This window comes from Manis javanica, chromosome 12, assembly GCF_040802235.1.
Source record: "Manis javanica isolate MJ-LG chromosome 12, MJ_LKY, whole genome shotgun sequence".
NCBI lineage: Eukaryota > Metazoa > Chordata > Mammalia > Pholidota > Manidae > Manis > Manis javanica.
The window spans coordinates 101,341,559-101,357,554 of NC_133167.1; the positions used below are offsets into that span (position 1 = coordinate 101,341,559).

Genomic DNA, 15,996 nt, shown 5'->3' on the forward strand with positions numbered 1-15,996 from the left:
CAGGATGGTTTCTGCTTTAAGGTCACAACTCCTGCATCCTAGTCTCGTAAGATCTGGTGGTAAAGAAGGGCACTAGCCACAGGCGCTCTCCCGGCCCAGTTGTGGTGGACACAGGAGCCTTGAAGTCGTCTGCCCTGGTTTCCCCCCTGCCCAGGGGTGGCCATGCTGTCCCGGAGTCATAGTGGCAGTCAGACCGTGAGTGACGTTCTGCATCATGGCCACCATTCTACCAGATGATGAATAAGGACACTGCTAAACCCTGTGGAGATGATAACCACTTATTAGGAGGTTCCAAATCAAATGAATTAGCTGGGAGTCAGACAAGGTGGATTATCATTAATATCCAGCTATTTCTTCGGGCTGGCTTCTCATTATGAGTAAGTTCATTGTTGCAGGGCTAGTTGAAATCAGTATGAATCAGGGAAAGCTTTTCGTAAAGGGTAGATTTAAAAACTGGCTCCTTAATTCCAGTAGAGCAGTGAGTTGGAGAAGAGATTTCAGCAGGCTGGCTTGGGGTTTGCAGGCATGGGGATTTGCACCCTAGAGTTTCTGATCTAAAAATAAGGGAGGAGCAAAATGAGCTCAGAGCCAAGTGTTTGCTTTGCATGTACACTGGAGGGGGCGGAAATGGACCGATACCCAAACTGAAACGTTTTGGTGGTTTTCAGTACTTTACAAAACTTATCGTGGAATTAACATTACGAGGTGGGGCATCTGCTTTCTGTGGGGTGTTTTTGTGCTCCTGGAATAGTTCTCCAGGTTAATCAGGAATAGGCCGGGCAGGGCACACTTTCTTCCTCCCTTGCTTTCAAAAGAGCCCTCCAGGCTCCAGGTGGCCCCTGCTGCAGACCAGGTGACCCTGCTTCATTGCAGAGGCAGAAACTAAGATGTAAGTACTGGAGGATACTCTCAGTAACTCAAGGAGAAAAAAAAAAGACAACCTTCCAGCTCTTTCCTGTTGCTTTTTAGAGGGGGTGGAGATGGAGGGGTGGGGAGTGGAAAAATATTTTCAGTTTGGAGTATGAGAGTGGGGGAATATTGTTTTCCTAGTACACATTACAAAAATAAAGCTCTGGCCGGACAGGATATGCTGTATGTCTCGCTAATTTCCACCAGCCAGGAAGGTACTAAAAAGGGCAGGAAGGGTGAATTAATGGGGGGGGAGGGGGCCTGAGGAAAGGAGAAGGGGAGCTGCTTTCCATTCTTGGGGCCCAGCTAGTGCAGTGTTTGCGGGGTGTGGTGCCCTCTCAGCCCTGGCTGGGGGCCCCTTTAGCACAGGCCCCCAGTGCAGATGCTGTGTCAGACTGGGAGGCATTGGACCCTCATTATGTGGACCCCAGCTTGGCCTCATGGTCCAAAGGCTAAGTGAGGTGGGAAGACTCCTTCTGTTTATATCCCAGTGCTACCACTCAGTAGCTCTGTGACCTTGGGCAATTTACTTAACTGTATATGTCTGTTTCCGTGTCTGTAAAATGGAGATTTCAGGAGCACCTGCCCTATAGGGTTGTTGTAAATCCAGTGAACTAATACTCATGACAAGCTTAGAACTTGCCGAACTCTGTCCAGCTGCGAACACTTGCCAGCTGTTGTTAATGCCATCGTGGTGTAGCTCTGTGCCTGCCGACTGCTGGTGTTTTCCAGGGCTCGCAGGTCTAGACGGGGATAAGAATCACTCGTATAGAGAAGCCCCCCCCATTCACCAACTATTTGCCGTCTGAAAGGTGATCAGCCTTTCGGAGTGACTCAGGCTTTTCTCAAAATAGAAGTTTTAAGGCAGGTGGGTAACCTGTCTCTTCAGGAATCCCACAGGGTGTCTTGTGCAGCTCTTTGTTTTTTACCAGACACCGACGACTCTCTGTGATTTGGAAAGACTAGACCTGGCCTTGAAACTATGTGTCCACCCCTGGGGACAAATGGTTCCTCATTCACACTGGCCACACTTCAGGTGTTCGGTAACCACCTGTGGCTGGCAGCTGCTTTGTTTCTTGTTGGTCTGTGTGGATACAGAATATGTCCAGTATTTCTGGGCAGGCTGGTCTATATTTACTGGGTGCTTGCTGGCTGCAAAGTGCGAGACTACATAGATCTACATGTCAGCATAGGCAGCAATGTGAACACAGTGACCAGCTAGAAGGGAGTGTTTGTCTCAGGGGAGTAAGGCACACAGAAATGAAACAAAGACTTTAAGGCTGCCTAAAATACATGTCACAGGCAGCGTGTTTCATGCATCAAGGAAAATTTGTAGTTGGTCACGTTAGTCCAGGAACAGATGGCATTTGAACGATCCGTAAAGGGCTGGTTGGCTATTTCCAGACCTTTCTTCTGGATATAGCCTTTTATTTCTAATTGCCCACCCAACAGCTTTTTTTGGATATTCCAAAGATACCGTGAATTCACCAGACCCTAAACCTATCTCAGTATTTCTCCACTTAAACCCTCCACATTCCCTGGTGCAGAGAGTGGCATTACCACCTGCCTGGCCTGAAGAAGGACAAAAGGAGGTCACAAAAGTTCAGATCAGTTTGAGAGGGAAAGGGGTCAGGAATTTAGAAAGAAGAGCCTGGTGGCCTCTGTGTTTCTCTGATCTTGGAGGCCAGATCGCCTGCTGGGATCGATGAGCACAGAGGTGAATTACAGGGAATGTGAGGGTGGAAAGATCTGACTGCTTCTGTGCGGACGGGGACCAGGAGCTGATGAGGGAGGAGCAAAAATGACCTGCAGAGACTTGGGGGCCCAGGGGAGATGGTAGGTAAGCCCATCCTGGCATCATGGTTACGTGGGTGGCATTCGGCCCATTCATGAATTTTTGTCACATGAGCAAAGAAGAAGAGGGAGGCAGCGAGACCCATGTGGATGGAGAAGTGGCAGGGCAGCTGTGTTGGGAGGAGAATGGAGCAGAGGCTGGGCCCTGCAGGGACAGGGTGTGGGGAGGTGGAGCCCATTGTGCAGGGATGGACTGTCTGGTCCCGGACCCTCTCTCAGAGGAGTGCACATTGGCATAGACAGAGCACGATCCCTATACCTTCAGGGGTAACTGCCTGCATGGAGAACTCCTGTTCTCTTTAGACCACATGGAGAACTGTTTCCTAGAATGACCGTTGGGTCACCAGCGATTTATCTTGGTGTCTTTCAAGCACACACATGGAGGCCTTAAGCCAGTTTCTCTGTCTGCCTAGAGTCTGATGACACAGTGCAGGTTGCTGTCAGAGGCTAAATCACACTGTTTCGGGTACCCCAGTAGTTTGTGGTCAGAGATAGGGAAATTTCTGTAAAGAACTTATGGTACTATCTTCTAGAAGGATATAGAAAACATGCCTAGTAAGAAAATTGTGGGTAGGATGGTGTATATGCAAAACTCTAATTTGGATGACTCTTTGCATGGGAAACTTGCTCCTTGGTAATTGAAGGAGGGCGTTTTAGAACACTAATTTCACATGTACTTGTATTCCATTTATGACTAAATCTCTTCACACTGAGCTCCCCTTTTTTCCAAGATCAATGGGAGGTGTTTATTAAACATACGGGATCTGGGGCCATTGGGCTAGTGGGTATGGAATGGCAGCAATGCCCACATTTAGCTGCATATCAGAATTGCTCTAGGGTAGTAAAACAGGTTCCTGGTTCCTAAATCCTGGAGATTCTTTTTCTTTTAATTCCCCAGGTAAGAACACTGTGCAGGCAGTTTTGGGATGCTGATAAAAGTGAATAGAAAAGTACAGCAAAGTATAGCTATGGGTGATGATATATCGAGGGTGGTCATTTACAGCAATCCTGCCCCATCACTCAAGGTTGGGTTCCTGAAAAAAAAATCCACATATTAGGGGAACTCATAGTTGAATAGTTCAGACCTTGAGGAAAACTGTGCTAGAGACTAAAATTCTTAATCTATGACATGCATCTTTTTAAAGTTCAGTAAGATAAAACAATCAGTACATGATGTGAGGACTACATCAGGGATGCAATGGATATCACACACTTCCATTGCTTATTAACTCCCCTGAAGTTTACTAAAACTTTAAAAAACTGGTTTTGCATTAGTGTGGACAGTATGTACACTGAGAGGCCTGCGCCTGCTGTGCCCAGCACTCTGTCCAAATGTTTAATGTCTTTCTGCCTTCATAACTGGTGATTGTTGACTTCCTTCTCCAGGGTCCCACCAGAGTCTATAGGGGCATTTGAATACTGCAGGTGGAGAAGTAGTAAATACAGCCAAATGGGTAGGCCCCAAGCCCCCGGCCACCCTGATGTCCAGAGTCATATTATCTTAGCACTGAACATGATGTTCTGATGCCAAGCACATGCTGTTTCACTTCTTTCAGGCATTTCGCTTCTGGCTTCCAGGAGTCAGTACAGTTCTAAGGGTTTGCTGCTTCTCACCTGCCTATATCCTTTTCTTCCGCTTTCTGCTTTGCCCCATTACATCCCCCACCACCTGCCACCCACGCGCTCCAGCATCTGTATACACACCTGGGCAGCAGTTAGCCTACTGCAACGCTTTTGATGCTGTTGACCACAGGACCAGCGTAAGGTAATGTAAACCTGAAACAGAAGGTTAATAAGACAATGCTTACTCTTATTTGGAAGATGTTCATAGTTTCTTTCCTGTATTCTTGTACATTAAAATTAAAGTGCTAACCTTAAAGATCTAGTAATGCTGATCTTCATCCAATAAACTGGTTTCATGCCCCCTGAATAGGTTGCTAAACACTGTTTGGAAAACACTGATGTAGAGGTTTTTGTGCATATTCTTTGGAGTCAGGCAATCTGCGGGTTTGAATCCTAGCTTTACCACTGAAAAGCTCCTCAGCTTGGAAAAACTGCTTCATCTCCTCTTCTGTGAAATGGAGGTATGATACTCTACCTCAGATAGCTTGTTCGAAGATTGAATGAAATAATGCACGCAAAGCACTTGGCCTACTGTCTGGTCCCTGAGAAGCACTGGTATGAATGTGACGTTGATGATGATTTGCAATTTTCACCTCCAACGTCCTGTCAATTCATGTAATTTTTAGCTGAAACTCTACATTTGCTGGAAAGGTACATACAAGTTGGTGTGGGGAGTGTAGAATGTCATGTAAGAGGAGCTTGCATCTTGGAAGTTACTGTATATCCATAAAACATTACTACTAGAAATTGCTGTTATCTTCCTACGAGTGTGTCACCGCTTGTGTTTTTTCCTGCGCATTCCCATAGCCACCCCTCTGGACAGAGCAGTAGCTTCTAGCTTAGCTTCTTCCTTCCCTTTGCCCCTGTGTAGAGGGCTGCTTGGTTCACGATGGTGAAGCACTGTGTTTCCGTCACGACACTCAAACATTTTGGCAGACTTGGTAAACAAGCCCATTCTAGCCAGGCATTTGAGATCCTCCAAGAAGACCTGGGTTCAAATCTTGCTTCCTCACCCAGGGGCCTGGGGGACTTGGACATGTTTTTCTTATTTTTCCAGTTATCTTTTCAGGCTATACTTTTCCCCATCTCTAAAATGGGGATACTAATAGGTAACTAGTTAGGACAGTTGTGAGGGTTGGTGATGGTTCATGTAAAATACCCAGCCCTTGCCTCTCACGTGCCAGCTGCGGCTTCCGGAGCTTCACGCGTGCCGGTGGGTAAGTCAGTTGCTCTGTCTACTCGAGCAAACAGTCTAACTCAGTCCCTCTTTGGTCATTTATTCCAGCCTTTCCCTGGCCTGGCTTGCTTGCTACTTTTTCTCTGCTAGGAAATTTCCTCCCCATCCTATAAGCTCTTCCTTTACCATAAAGCTTCCCCTTACAAGCCCATCTAATAATGATTTATGGATTCCTTATGAACTAGTCACTTAGTTGGCAGTTAATCGCATGGCCTTCTGATCTCTTTTGCAGTCTTTCATTATTATAATTATAGTATTATTAGTTAGCTTTATGTGATTGATGTCTCATTCCCCCAGTTGAGTTATTAATTCCTTGAGGGTAGTGATCATGTCTTACACATCCTTGAGGCCTCCCTGGTGTTCAGCACAGCTCCTTGCAATAAACTGTGTTTGATAAATATTTGTTGAAACACCGGATGACTGGATACGGCCAACATAGGAGAAGAAGGTCCAGTTCAAGTTGTGAGCAAAGGTGGAATGGATGAAAATAGATTCGAGCTAGCTTTTGTTGGGAGGGTAGCATTTCTGTAGGTTGGTAAGAGGGGCGGGCACATGGCTGTGTCAGGAGGGCCAGCAGATGAGAAGTGCCCTTAGGCGTACGTTTCAAACAAATGATGCAGCTGCGAAAGAAGTGGGACTGCGTACTTGTGCAGTCAGCCTTTGCAGCACGTGCTCAAACGTAAGCCTCGTTGTTAGCGTCTCCGTTCCCATGCCTTTGTCTTCACCCTTTCCCCAGTTGTGACCTCTCCCCTGTGACCCTGGAACAGGGAACTGAGGAGCTGTGGGACCACTGGTGGAAATTCTCAAAGTTTTTCTCTTGAAGATGTCTTTATTTCCTCTTGATTCTTGACGGAAATATTCACTGTTTATAAAATTTTTAAATAGTAGTTATTTTCTTTCAGTACTTTTTTTTGGGGGAGGAAATAAATTATGTCCTTTTATTAAGAAGTTTGCCATTTCTGGTAATGCTAACAGTTCTTTTTTTGCCTTCCACAAATGTCTCGCTTTGCTACTCTTAATTTTATACAATAACCATGTCAAGGAAAATGATTTGAAATTTACAGTAACTTTCGCTTACTTGTGCATACTAATTCCATTCATGAATTACTTTGAAAGAAAATTTTTAATTAGATAAATGCAAAAAAAGGTTTTTTTTTTATTTAAGAAATTTTTTCTTTCTGTACTTTTAAGATATCTTTCCATTGTCTTCTGTCTCCCATTGTTTCTGTTGAGTAGTCACTGTAAGGCTTTGGGGTTTTGTGGGGGTTTTTTTTTTAAAGGTGGTGAGTCTTTTTCCCTCTGGCTGTTTTTAAGAGTTTTCTCTATATTTGCGGCTTTCTGTAAGTGTACTACAGTATGTGTATGTGTGGTTTTATTTTTATTTATCTTTTTGAGGTTTGTAGTAATTATTAAATCTGTAATAATTATTAATTATTAATTGCTATCATCTCTTCAAATACTGCTTCTGCCTCATTCTTTCTCTTGTCTTTTTGGAACTTCAAACTACCCATATCTTAGACCTTTTAAGTTCTAAACAAAATCTGCTGTGTATTTAATGTTCTTACATTTTCCACCCTTTTGTTTCTAAGTGCTTCATTCTGTTTATTTTCTGACTTGTCTTCTGGGTTCACTTATTTGTTTGTTTTTTCAGTGATGTCCAGTCTATTGATAAATCTATCCACTGAGTTCTTAATTTTAATTATTTATTCTTTAGTTTTAGAAGGTCTGGTTGCTTTTAATAGTTTTCAGGTCTCTGCTAAAGTTTTCCATCTTGTCTTTTATTTCCTTGAACATATTAGGTACAGTTGTTTTAGAGACTGTATCTGAAAACATGTGGTATCTGTACATCCATTATATCTGTAGAAGACTTGTGTCTGTATCCCTTGGGTCTGTTTCTGTTATCCATTATTTCCCTTGGTTTTCTTTCTTTCTTTCTTTTTTTGTCTTTTATCCTTGTATTCCTAGGCTATGTTGATCGAATGCTGGCCATTGTATATGAAAAACTCCAGAAATAATATGAGTCCTAGGATAGTGTTATGTTTCTCAAGATATGATTTACATTTACTTCTGATAGTTCCAGATCACTTTAATCTGGTCAGGGATTGATGTGATTCAAAGTTTTATTTGTTTTGTTCCATTTAGTTTTAACTTGCATAGTGCTAGTATGTGGGTTTTCCAGGACTCCTTTTCCTACTTGGGCCCAGATCTTTTAATTCATTAGTGCTTTAATGTGTCAAGAGCGCTCCTCAGCCTCTATGCCTGCAGCCTCCACTTCTGGAGTCAGCAGATGTCCCTGGGCTGGGAGAACGCCCCATTATCAGGCTTCCTTCCCTGGGTTTCTTTCTTCCCTCAGATCTTGCCCTCCTAATTCTTTACTACCCTTTTAGCTTTCTGATGCTTTTAAACAGTTTTATAAAGGCATGTTTTCTCCAGGTTTCTTAGTTATTCACCATGGAAGTTAGGTTTTGAATTACCTATTGTATCATTACCAGAAGCACCCCCCTCTTTCTCAGGCAAGGATTTTATTACCTTAAATCTAGCAGGGATGTTTAGAAATCTCTAGAACAGAACATTAACATGATTTAAATGATATTTAAGAAAGATTGATATGTCAGGGATATGCAAAACAGAGAGGAGTTGGGAAAGGTTTAGTAAGAAAAACAGTTAAAAGAGCACCGAACTAAGTGCTTTCTAGAGTAAGACGAAAGCAGACATTAGGATTTCCAAGCCTGGGCATTTCGGACAGACCTGAATGAGAGCCTTGCCTCCCCTGCATACCATCAGGCTGCCTTTGAGCAGTTCCCTGCCTACCCCTCATCTATAGTATGGGGCAATAAAGCCCCTACCTCCTAGGGTTGTAAGAGTTACATAAGAAACTCATACAAAACGCTGGTTTTTATGTGTAGCATATAGCCATTGTTCTTACTGTTCCAAGATCCAGACTTCAGCTATTTAGGTCAAAATTCAAGATCACTGTTAATGGCATCGATCAGGCCTGTGGCATTGTCAGCTTTATGGAGGACTGACTCTTCACTTCCTGTGAATCACAGTGAACAGCTTGCATGTGTTTATGCAGCATGCCTGGCACCAGCAATGTTCTAAATACCTGCCATGTACAGAATTGATTTATAGCCCAATGTCATGGTTTTGAAGATGATCCCAACCCCAAATCTCAAAGGTGTAATGATAGGTGATTTTAGAAAGTGCCTTTGGCAGGCTCGAGGGTAGATGATTCATATTGTAGGTTTATGGAACCATAAAATTTTAGCATTTTGTTCTTAAAAACAACCCAGGGTACCAGAGGAGACATTTACAAAAAAAGATAAATCAGATTATGAGCCTTCATGTTACAAAAGGACTCTTAAAATCATAGATAACCTCAGAAATTATCTCTTTGGAACCTCTCATTTTCCTGGTCTGATCAAAGTGTGGAGCAGAGAAATTGAGTGACTGGCCCAAAGACACACATGAGAAATGGCAAAGTCAGGACTGAAACACATGCCCCAATTTCTGGTGTATTTGGTTCTCTTGGCAAAAATAGCACCTCTGTGTCTTCTTTACCTAGTTCCCTGCTTTCTTAAACCCTGCTCAGATTTCATGTGGCCTGGGTGTTGGTGCTCACGGGAAACTGCCTCACAGAAGGAAGACGCATTTATCACCTTGAATTTCATTGCTGGAAGCTAGCAAAAACATGCTGAGTTAGCATCTTTTCTCAGTACTCTGTCCTCTGACCCATGGTGACTGTCACCCCAGCCTTTCAGTCTCTGGAAATGTAATTTATTTTTAGTGTCAACTATATGATGCATTTCTGGTGCTAGGCTCAATGTAGAATCCACAGAAGCAAGGGTGCAGACTCATCCCCTGAGAGTCCTGAGAAATCTATGCCAAACTGCAACCTTTTTCATCTGTGTCATGTGGCAAGACCCCTGGTAATTCAGGACCTGTTCAGTGTGCAGGAGGTGGGGCCAGGCTATAAAATCAAGTAAAAAAGAGGAAGTGTCTTCATATGAAAAAGGGTTAGCTTTTCATTGTGTATCATCGGGGATGTCCTAGCTATTTAAAAATAAACAGAGAATCCAAATAAGTGAAGACCTTTATAACAGAGTATGGTGCATTCTGGTGTGTTTGCTATATTTGCTTTTCCTAAAAACCTGCTTATAATTAATGACAGTCCTGATTAAAAATTTAGAAAAAATTTTATGTGTGATTTCTGTCGCATTTTGGCTATGTATGTGATAAACGTTGAAGTTCGGCTGAGCTTCATCCTTACTAGAAAGAGAGTCTGTGAAGACAGGATGGACCAGCTGATAGATGGTACAGTGGGATCTGACCTACTGGGACAGATGGCAGAGGTCTGCCTGCTGGAATGACCAGACTTTGCAAGAAGTCACAGAAGAGCGAGGTGACTTGATTAAAAACAAAAGGTAATCTAGAGCCTCGTTCCTCAAAGTGTGGCCTGAGGATTTAGGACTTTTTAGAAACAGAATCGCAGGGCTCACCTGGACATACTGAACCGAGATTGGTATGTACGTTAAAGCTGGTCTAGATTTTGTAATCAGCTCTTACCTTTACTATTAACAACATTGGTCATATTCATTCTCATAAATATCCAGTTTTCTGTTCAGTCTTGGGATGATTACCAAAGTACTAGGCATGGTTTTCCTGGCTTTGCACGGTCCGCCTGCCTCTGTCACCCTCCTTGTGGCTGACTGGCAGCTGGCCCTCCTGCCCCAGGCCCTTTGCAGCACCTCCTCTCCTTCCCACTGCCTCAAGGTACCTTCTTTTACCTCTCCACCAGGTTGAGCCCTGTTAACCCGATTGAGATTACCTTCTGTAGTAGTTTTCTAGGGCCAGATTGTGTGGCTTAAAACAAAAGAAATGTACTCACAGTTCTGGAGGCCAAAGTATTCATAGGGCTAGTCTCCCTCCGCGGCCTCTAGGGTGGATCAGTCCTCACCTCTCCCAGCTTCCAGGGGCTCCAGGCCTCCCTTGGCTTGCGGCTGCCTCACTCCAGCCTCTGTCTTCACGTGGTGTTCTGTGTGTGTGCGTGTGCCCAGATTTCCCTCTCCTTATGAGGACTTTCAGTTTCTGTGAGTTCTGGTCACAACATTTTGTCAAGGGATCAATTTGTACTCTTACATTGTGTGTGTTTCTGTTTAAAGACTCCTTTTTAATACATATTACTGATTTGCTCCTGTTGAACTCCTAGCCCCCAGCACTACATCTCACGCCTGAAGGAGGGTCACCAACGCACCTACTGGCTCCATCAGGCCCGTCACCACCTTCCTGCTCTCAGGAGCAGTGGACATCACTTGCGACAGGCCACTCCTGGGGGCCTTTTTAAAACGTAAAACCACCAACAAAAACAGAAGTGTTGCCCTAAATAGACCGTGGAAAGGACATTTGTTTAGAGGGTGGGAGCTGAAACAAGGCCGAATGTCTCCTGTGCCAGGAGCACATGCTTTGGACAACTTAAATTTCCTCTTCTTTGTAAATGACCTTGACGGTGGCCTAAGGACTGATGTGGGCGTTACAAACACATTTCAGCGTCTCGGGGGATTTGCATATGTAGCATCCACAAATGATGAGGGTCCTCTCTGTCTCCTCACATAGGCTTTCCTTTTGAAAACAGAAAGCTTTTTGAAATATTTCCAGTGACCATTTTTTCCAGATGAGTTTTTGGTGAAAAACAAGCAGGAGAAAATACGTTATTATAATGATGAGTTTGGAAGTGGGCATTTACGCATGCCCACCATTTTTCCATATTGCTAAGCTTAGAGCAAGTGGCTGCACTATGTCCATAGCAGTTCTGCCACTCAGGAGGTCCCTGCAGAAGACCTTATAGCTGCCGTAGCGACACCGCCTTCTGCTCCTCTCTCCACTTTCTTTACTCCTTCAGACCTCGCTGCTCCATTCCACGTCCTGAGATCTTAGGAGGGGTGATCTGACTGGGCTTGGGTACCGGCTTGAGCAGAGTCTTCCTATCAGCCACTGCATGTAGTGGCGACAGCTTTTCCTGAGGTCCCCGGAATGCTCCTGTAGCTCCTCTGGTTCTGCATGCAGGGCTCTTCTTTCCTGGCTCCTGTTGGACTGGGACATCCTGCACGGCAGGCACTGCCTTACCTTTCCCAGTTCCTGGAGCATCGTTCTCTAGAAATATCTATAAGTGGGTGGATGAGTGACTGAATTGAGCAGAATGACTTGAGGCCCACTAAGAGCAGTTGTACTGGGGGCTCTCTGGGGACTGTCCCTGAGGTTCCTGTTACTTTTCCCCCAAACAATGGTGACCTGAGTCCGTATGAGCGGACGGAGCGAGCCTGCAGGGGCAGTCCACGGTGGCTGAGCTTCAGAACCGCCCAGTTCCTGTACTGAACGTCTGTGTGGAAGGCAGCATGTGGGCTTTGCAGGATTATAGAAAAGCTATACGAGGCGGGGTCCCTACTCTAAAAGAGCTTACAGTTTGGTTAGGAAGAGAGGGTGTACCTAGCTGGGAAGTTTATAGTTAAGGTAAGAGCTAGATAAGAGAAAGGGCAGCACTATAGCTGCCCTGCAGCAATGTTTGCTGTTCAAATGAGCCGTGTCAGATCAGTGAGTTTTGTGGGAGGCAGGGAGGAGGGATTTCCTTCAGGCTGGAGTTGTCTGAGAGCCTTGGAGGCTGGGTCGGGATCGGCAAGGCCCAGAAAACAGGAGCAGAGAGCGGGATCTGAGCGAGGTGCAAGAGCATCTGCAACTATGAGTGGATCAGAACCGGGAGAGGTGCACAGGGGGAAGGAGCTGCAGGGTTTGGTTCTAGAATTGAATCAGGCTCTCTGGGTGGGGTGTGTGGTCCCACATGGTTCACAGAATAGTGCTTGCACCCTGGCATGAGCAGGGGCCAGGGCCTCGAGGGGACCGGCAGGCCTCTGTAAGCAGGCAGAGAGTGCCTCGACTGTCTCAGCCCAAGTTTATCTGAATAGAACTCCCAGAGCTCATCCTTGGAGGAGGAAAGAGTAGAAGACAGAGCCAAGGCTCACGCCCCACCGCCCACGAAGTCCTGGCGAATGGAGGCTCAGAATGGCATCCGTTTTGCTTTGAATCCCACATTAGATTTAAATTTACGTGCAAATAGGATGGAGATGAGTCGGAGACTGTACTTGGTCAGTGATCCCACTCTGGGTATTAGGCAGACAAGAGCAAGACAATCTAGAAATGTATCGGAAAAGGTGGGAGAGGTGTTAAGCAGGCTGATAGAGGAACGGGCTTTAGGCCATGAAATGATTTTCAGAGGGAGAGTAACTTAAAGGCGAAGGGAGAACAGTGCCAGGGCAGCGGGGGAGGGCGGCAGAGAGGAATGAGAGCCGCGTTGAAGCCAGTGCGAGATGCTGGGCGCCCTGCGCGTGGACAGGTCCCATCAGCAGGGAATGGTGGGGGTGAGAACCTCAGACAAGTGCACTGGTACCTTCAGAGCTTGTACGTGCTAACATGAGGGGTTCAAGGCATTTCTGCAGGGCAGACACCACAGAGTAATGAATTGGCTGTGGTAAGTCTTTCCCAGAACTGTCTGCCTGTGGGCACCCTTGGCCAGGGCAGGGGCAGGTGAGACCTAGCTTTAGGCAGGTCACTCACAGGCGGCTGGACCCTTGAGCCAGCTGAGCTGCTATGAGGCCAGGCCTCTTACGTCCCTGGGACCCTCTCAGTTAAGAGCTAGCCCGTCCTGTTCGAGACGGCTCCTGGGAAATGAGTGGAGAAGTCGCCGGGGCTGATGGCTCTGGGCTCACTGAGGACTCTCCCCAGCCCCCGCCCCCACGCACACGTGTGCCGTGGGGTTTTGAGGACCAGGCAAGAGAGGAGGGTCAGCAGGGGTGTAGAAGTTCACAGCGCAGACGTGACAGTCAGCAGCAGCAATGCCTCATACTGTGTTTGTCTTCTGCAAAAGGGCACCATGCCGGTGGAGAGGATGCGGATGCGCCCGTGGCTGGAGGAGCAGATAAACTCAAATACAATACCAGGGCTCAGGTGGCTTAACAAGGTAAGCGAGATGGGTGCCTGTGTGTGTGTGTGAGAGAGAGAGACACAGAGAGAGCAAATACGTGCCCTCTCCTCTAACTAAAAGCATGTGCCACTCAAAGTAAAATTTCTCTTTGTGTTCAAAATCTTATACCTATTAACTACAAAAAACAGAGCAAAAAAGGTCATAAAAACATCAAGTTACCTAAAGAAGACTTTAATCATCGTCTCAGACTGATGTCAGACCTTGAGCTCATCTTGGGTATTTTATTTTGGACGACTGTTGATGGGCAGCTTCTTGCTGTATTTTTCCTTAAAGACTCTTGGCCTCTTCCTTCTCTAACTTCCTTTCCTCCTTTCCTGACTTCCTAGGATTAGAGGACATGGACGCTCTAGGGCTTTTACACTGGAATGGAACATACTGATTTTCTTTTCAGTATCCTCTTTGTGAAGAAAACTTTTTGTTTTTGTCTTAAAGAATATCTTCTCTTTATCATGAAGCCCTCTATGTGTGCCAGCTTGTCCTAAGAAGTAGTCTGTCATTTGCAATACCCTTTCCCCGCACACACACGTATACATAAATACTCCCTTACTCTATCAATCTCAAACTCTTAATTTAGTTGGTTCTACCTGTTAGTGGTGAATCAGGAAGAAATAAAAATAGAGAACCCTGAAAATATATAGCTACAATGTAGAAAAGCACCGACTATAATCATACCTTTCTTTAAGAGGGGCCAGGGGAGTGGTTTCTCTCCCACTACCAGGAATATTACAGTTTTTCTGAGCAAATTTTTTTGTCTTCTACCTCCCCCCTCATTTTTAATCTCAAGGAAATGATGAATAATTAAGTTGGTCAGGCTGTATCTTTGTATCATGTGCTCAGAGCTTAGAGCCTAATTGTGGAGAGCTTCTAATGAGTTAACTATACAGGATATTGCAGCGTAACTTTTTTCTTTTTTTTATGAATACAACTCCTGGATTTATCTGATCTTTTCAGGTATCTCCCAGATCTCATTTCTTTTTGTTCTTTTTTTCCCTCAGCCAGTTGTTTTTCCAATTATCTTAAATCAATAGGATTTGTTTTAAATGTACAGTTGACCCTTGAGCAACACGGGTTTGAACTGCACAGGTCCACTTTTATACATGGGTTTTTCCCAATAAATATATTGTAACATTTTTTGGAGATCTGTGATAATTTGAAAAAACATTCTCTTTTCTCTAGCTTACTTTATTGCAAGAATACAGTATATAAGACACACACAAAATATATGTTGCCTGTTCATGCTCTCAGTAAGGCTTCTGGTTAACCGTAGGCTATTAGTAGTTAAGTTTTGAAGGAGTCAAAAGTTCTACATGGATTTTTGACTGCACAGGGGATCAGCAGCCCTAACCCCCATGTTGTCAAGGGTCACTGTATCTGTTTCAGTGAGTCCTTCCTGAAACAAGGTGCAAGATGAAGTTAATAGAAGTAACTTAAGTAAACCATATGCTCTTTTCATTTGACCTGTCATATACCTTAAGCTCTTATTGCAAACTCCCTGACAGGTCTTATGTCAAAAAAGGGAATAACTTAAGTGAATCATATGCTCATTTCATGTGATCTGTCTTGTACCTTAAGGTCTTATGCCTGGACTGGCAATGTCTTAAGGTCTTGAGGTCTTTTTCAGGTTTGCTCTCTCTATCATGTTTTAGATTTGTATCCTGGAGGGGCTTCGTAATGAGCCTCGTTCAGAGAAACAAACAAGAAATCAGGTGGCACTGTGGCCTGCTTGGTGAGCTGGGGCCCACGTGGAGGTCTAAGGAAAAGGGAAGTGATAGTCAAGGAGAGTGGAAAGACATAGGCTGCTGAATAGCAATGATAAAGGGAATGATAAAACTGATATTAAGTGCCAGGTACTCCTCTACACAAGTCACGTGCATTAATTCATATAATACCCACTCTGGGGTAGATACTGTTATTTTTTCCATTTTACACACAAGGAAACTGAGGCACAGAGAGGTTAAGTAGGATTCTATTTTGAAGAATAAGATTAATTTAGAGTGTGCAATTAAAGCAGATGTTCCTGATTTCTGAAGAGAAGTCAGTGGTTCGGTTTTGCTTTTGCTTTTTTTTAAAACACGGTCACCAGTCTCGGCTGGCTTGATGCACTGGCGAACTTACAATGTCACCGTGTCTCCTGTACCAAGTAGAGCCTTGGCATGTTGCAGATCGTCGTCCTTTGGAATAGTTGAATTGTACCCCCCTCCAAAGATACAACCACATCCTAGCCCCCAGAACCTGGGGATGTGACCTTTCCCTCTCTGCCTGGGAAAAGAACCCATGAGCCATGAGCCGGTTGGGTGCAGCTCAGCAGCGAGAAGGCACCGAGAGGGACTCCCAGGAAAAG

The 15,996-nt window shown here is 44.8% G+C and overlaps 1 protein-coding gene and 1 long non-coding RNA gene across 5 annotated transcripts in view; one reads left to right on the top strand and one right to left on the bottom strand.

Annotated features, from left to right (window-relative positions):
* The window catches only part of IRF2 (interferon regulatory factor 2), a 73,998-nt gene that overhangs the window by 24,270 nt on the left and 33,732 nt on the right, over positions 1 to 15,996 (top strand). For 3 of the 4 annotated variants that reach the window (XM_073219176.1, XM_036996518.2, XM_073219175.1), the window contains one exon: positions 13,539 to 13,631. In XM_073219176.1, the coding sequence (XP_073075277.1) occupies positions 13,545 to 13,631 (87 nt within the window). In that variant the 5' untranslated portion in view covers positions 13,539 to 13,544. Of the gene's footprint in view, positions 1 to 4,452; positions 4,529 to 13,538; positions 13,632 to 15,996 lie in introns of all 4 variants that reach the window. The other variant, XM_036996527.2, reaches the window with a different exon arrangement.
* Positions 3,661 to 12,620, bottom strand: LOC108403378 (uncharacterized). Its single transcript, XR_001854671.3, has 3 exons — positions 10,512 to 12,620; positions 4,468 to 4,539; positions 3,661 to 3,797 (listed from the first exon to the last, which is right to left on the bottom strand). It is a non-coding gene; the product is annotated as an uncharacterized lncRNA (long non-coding RNA).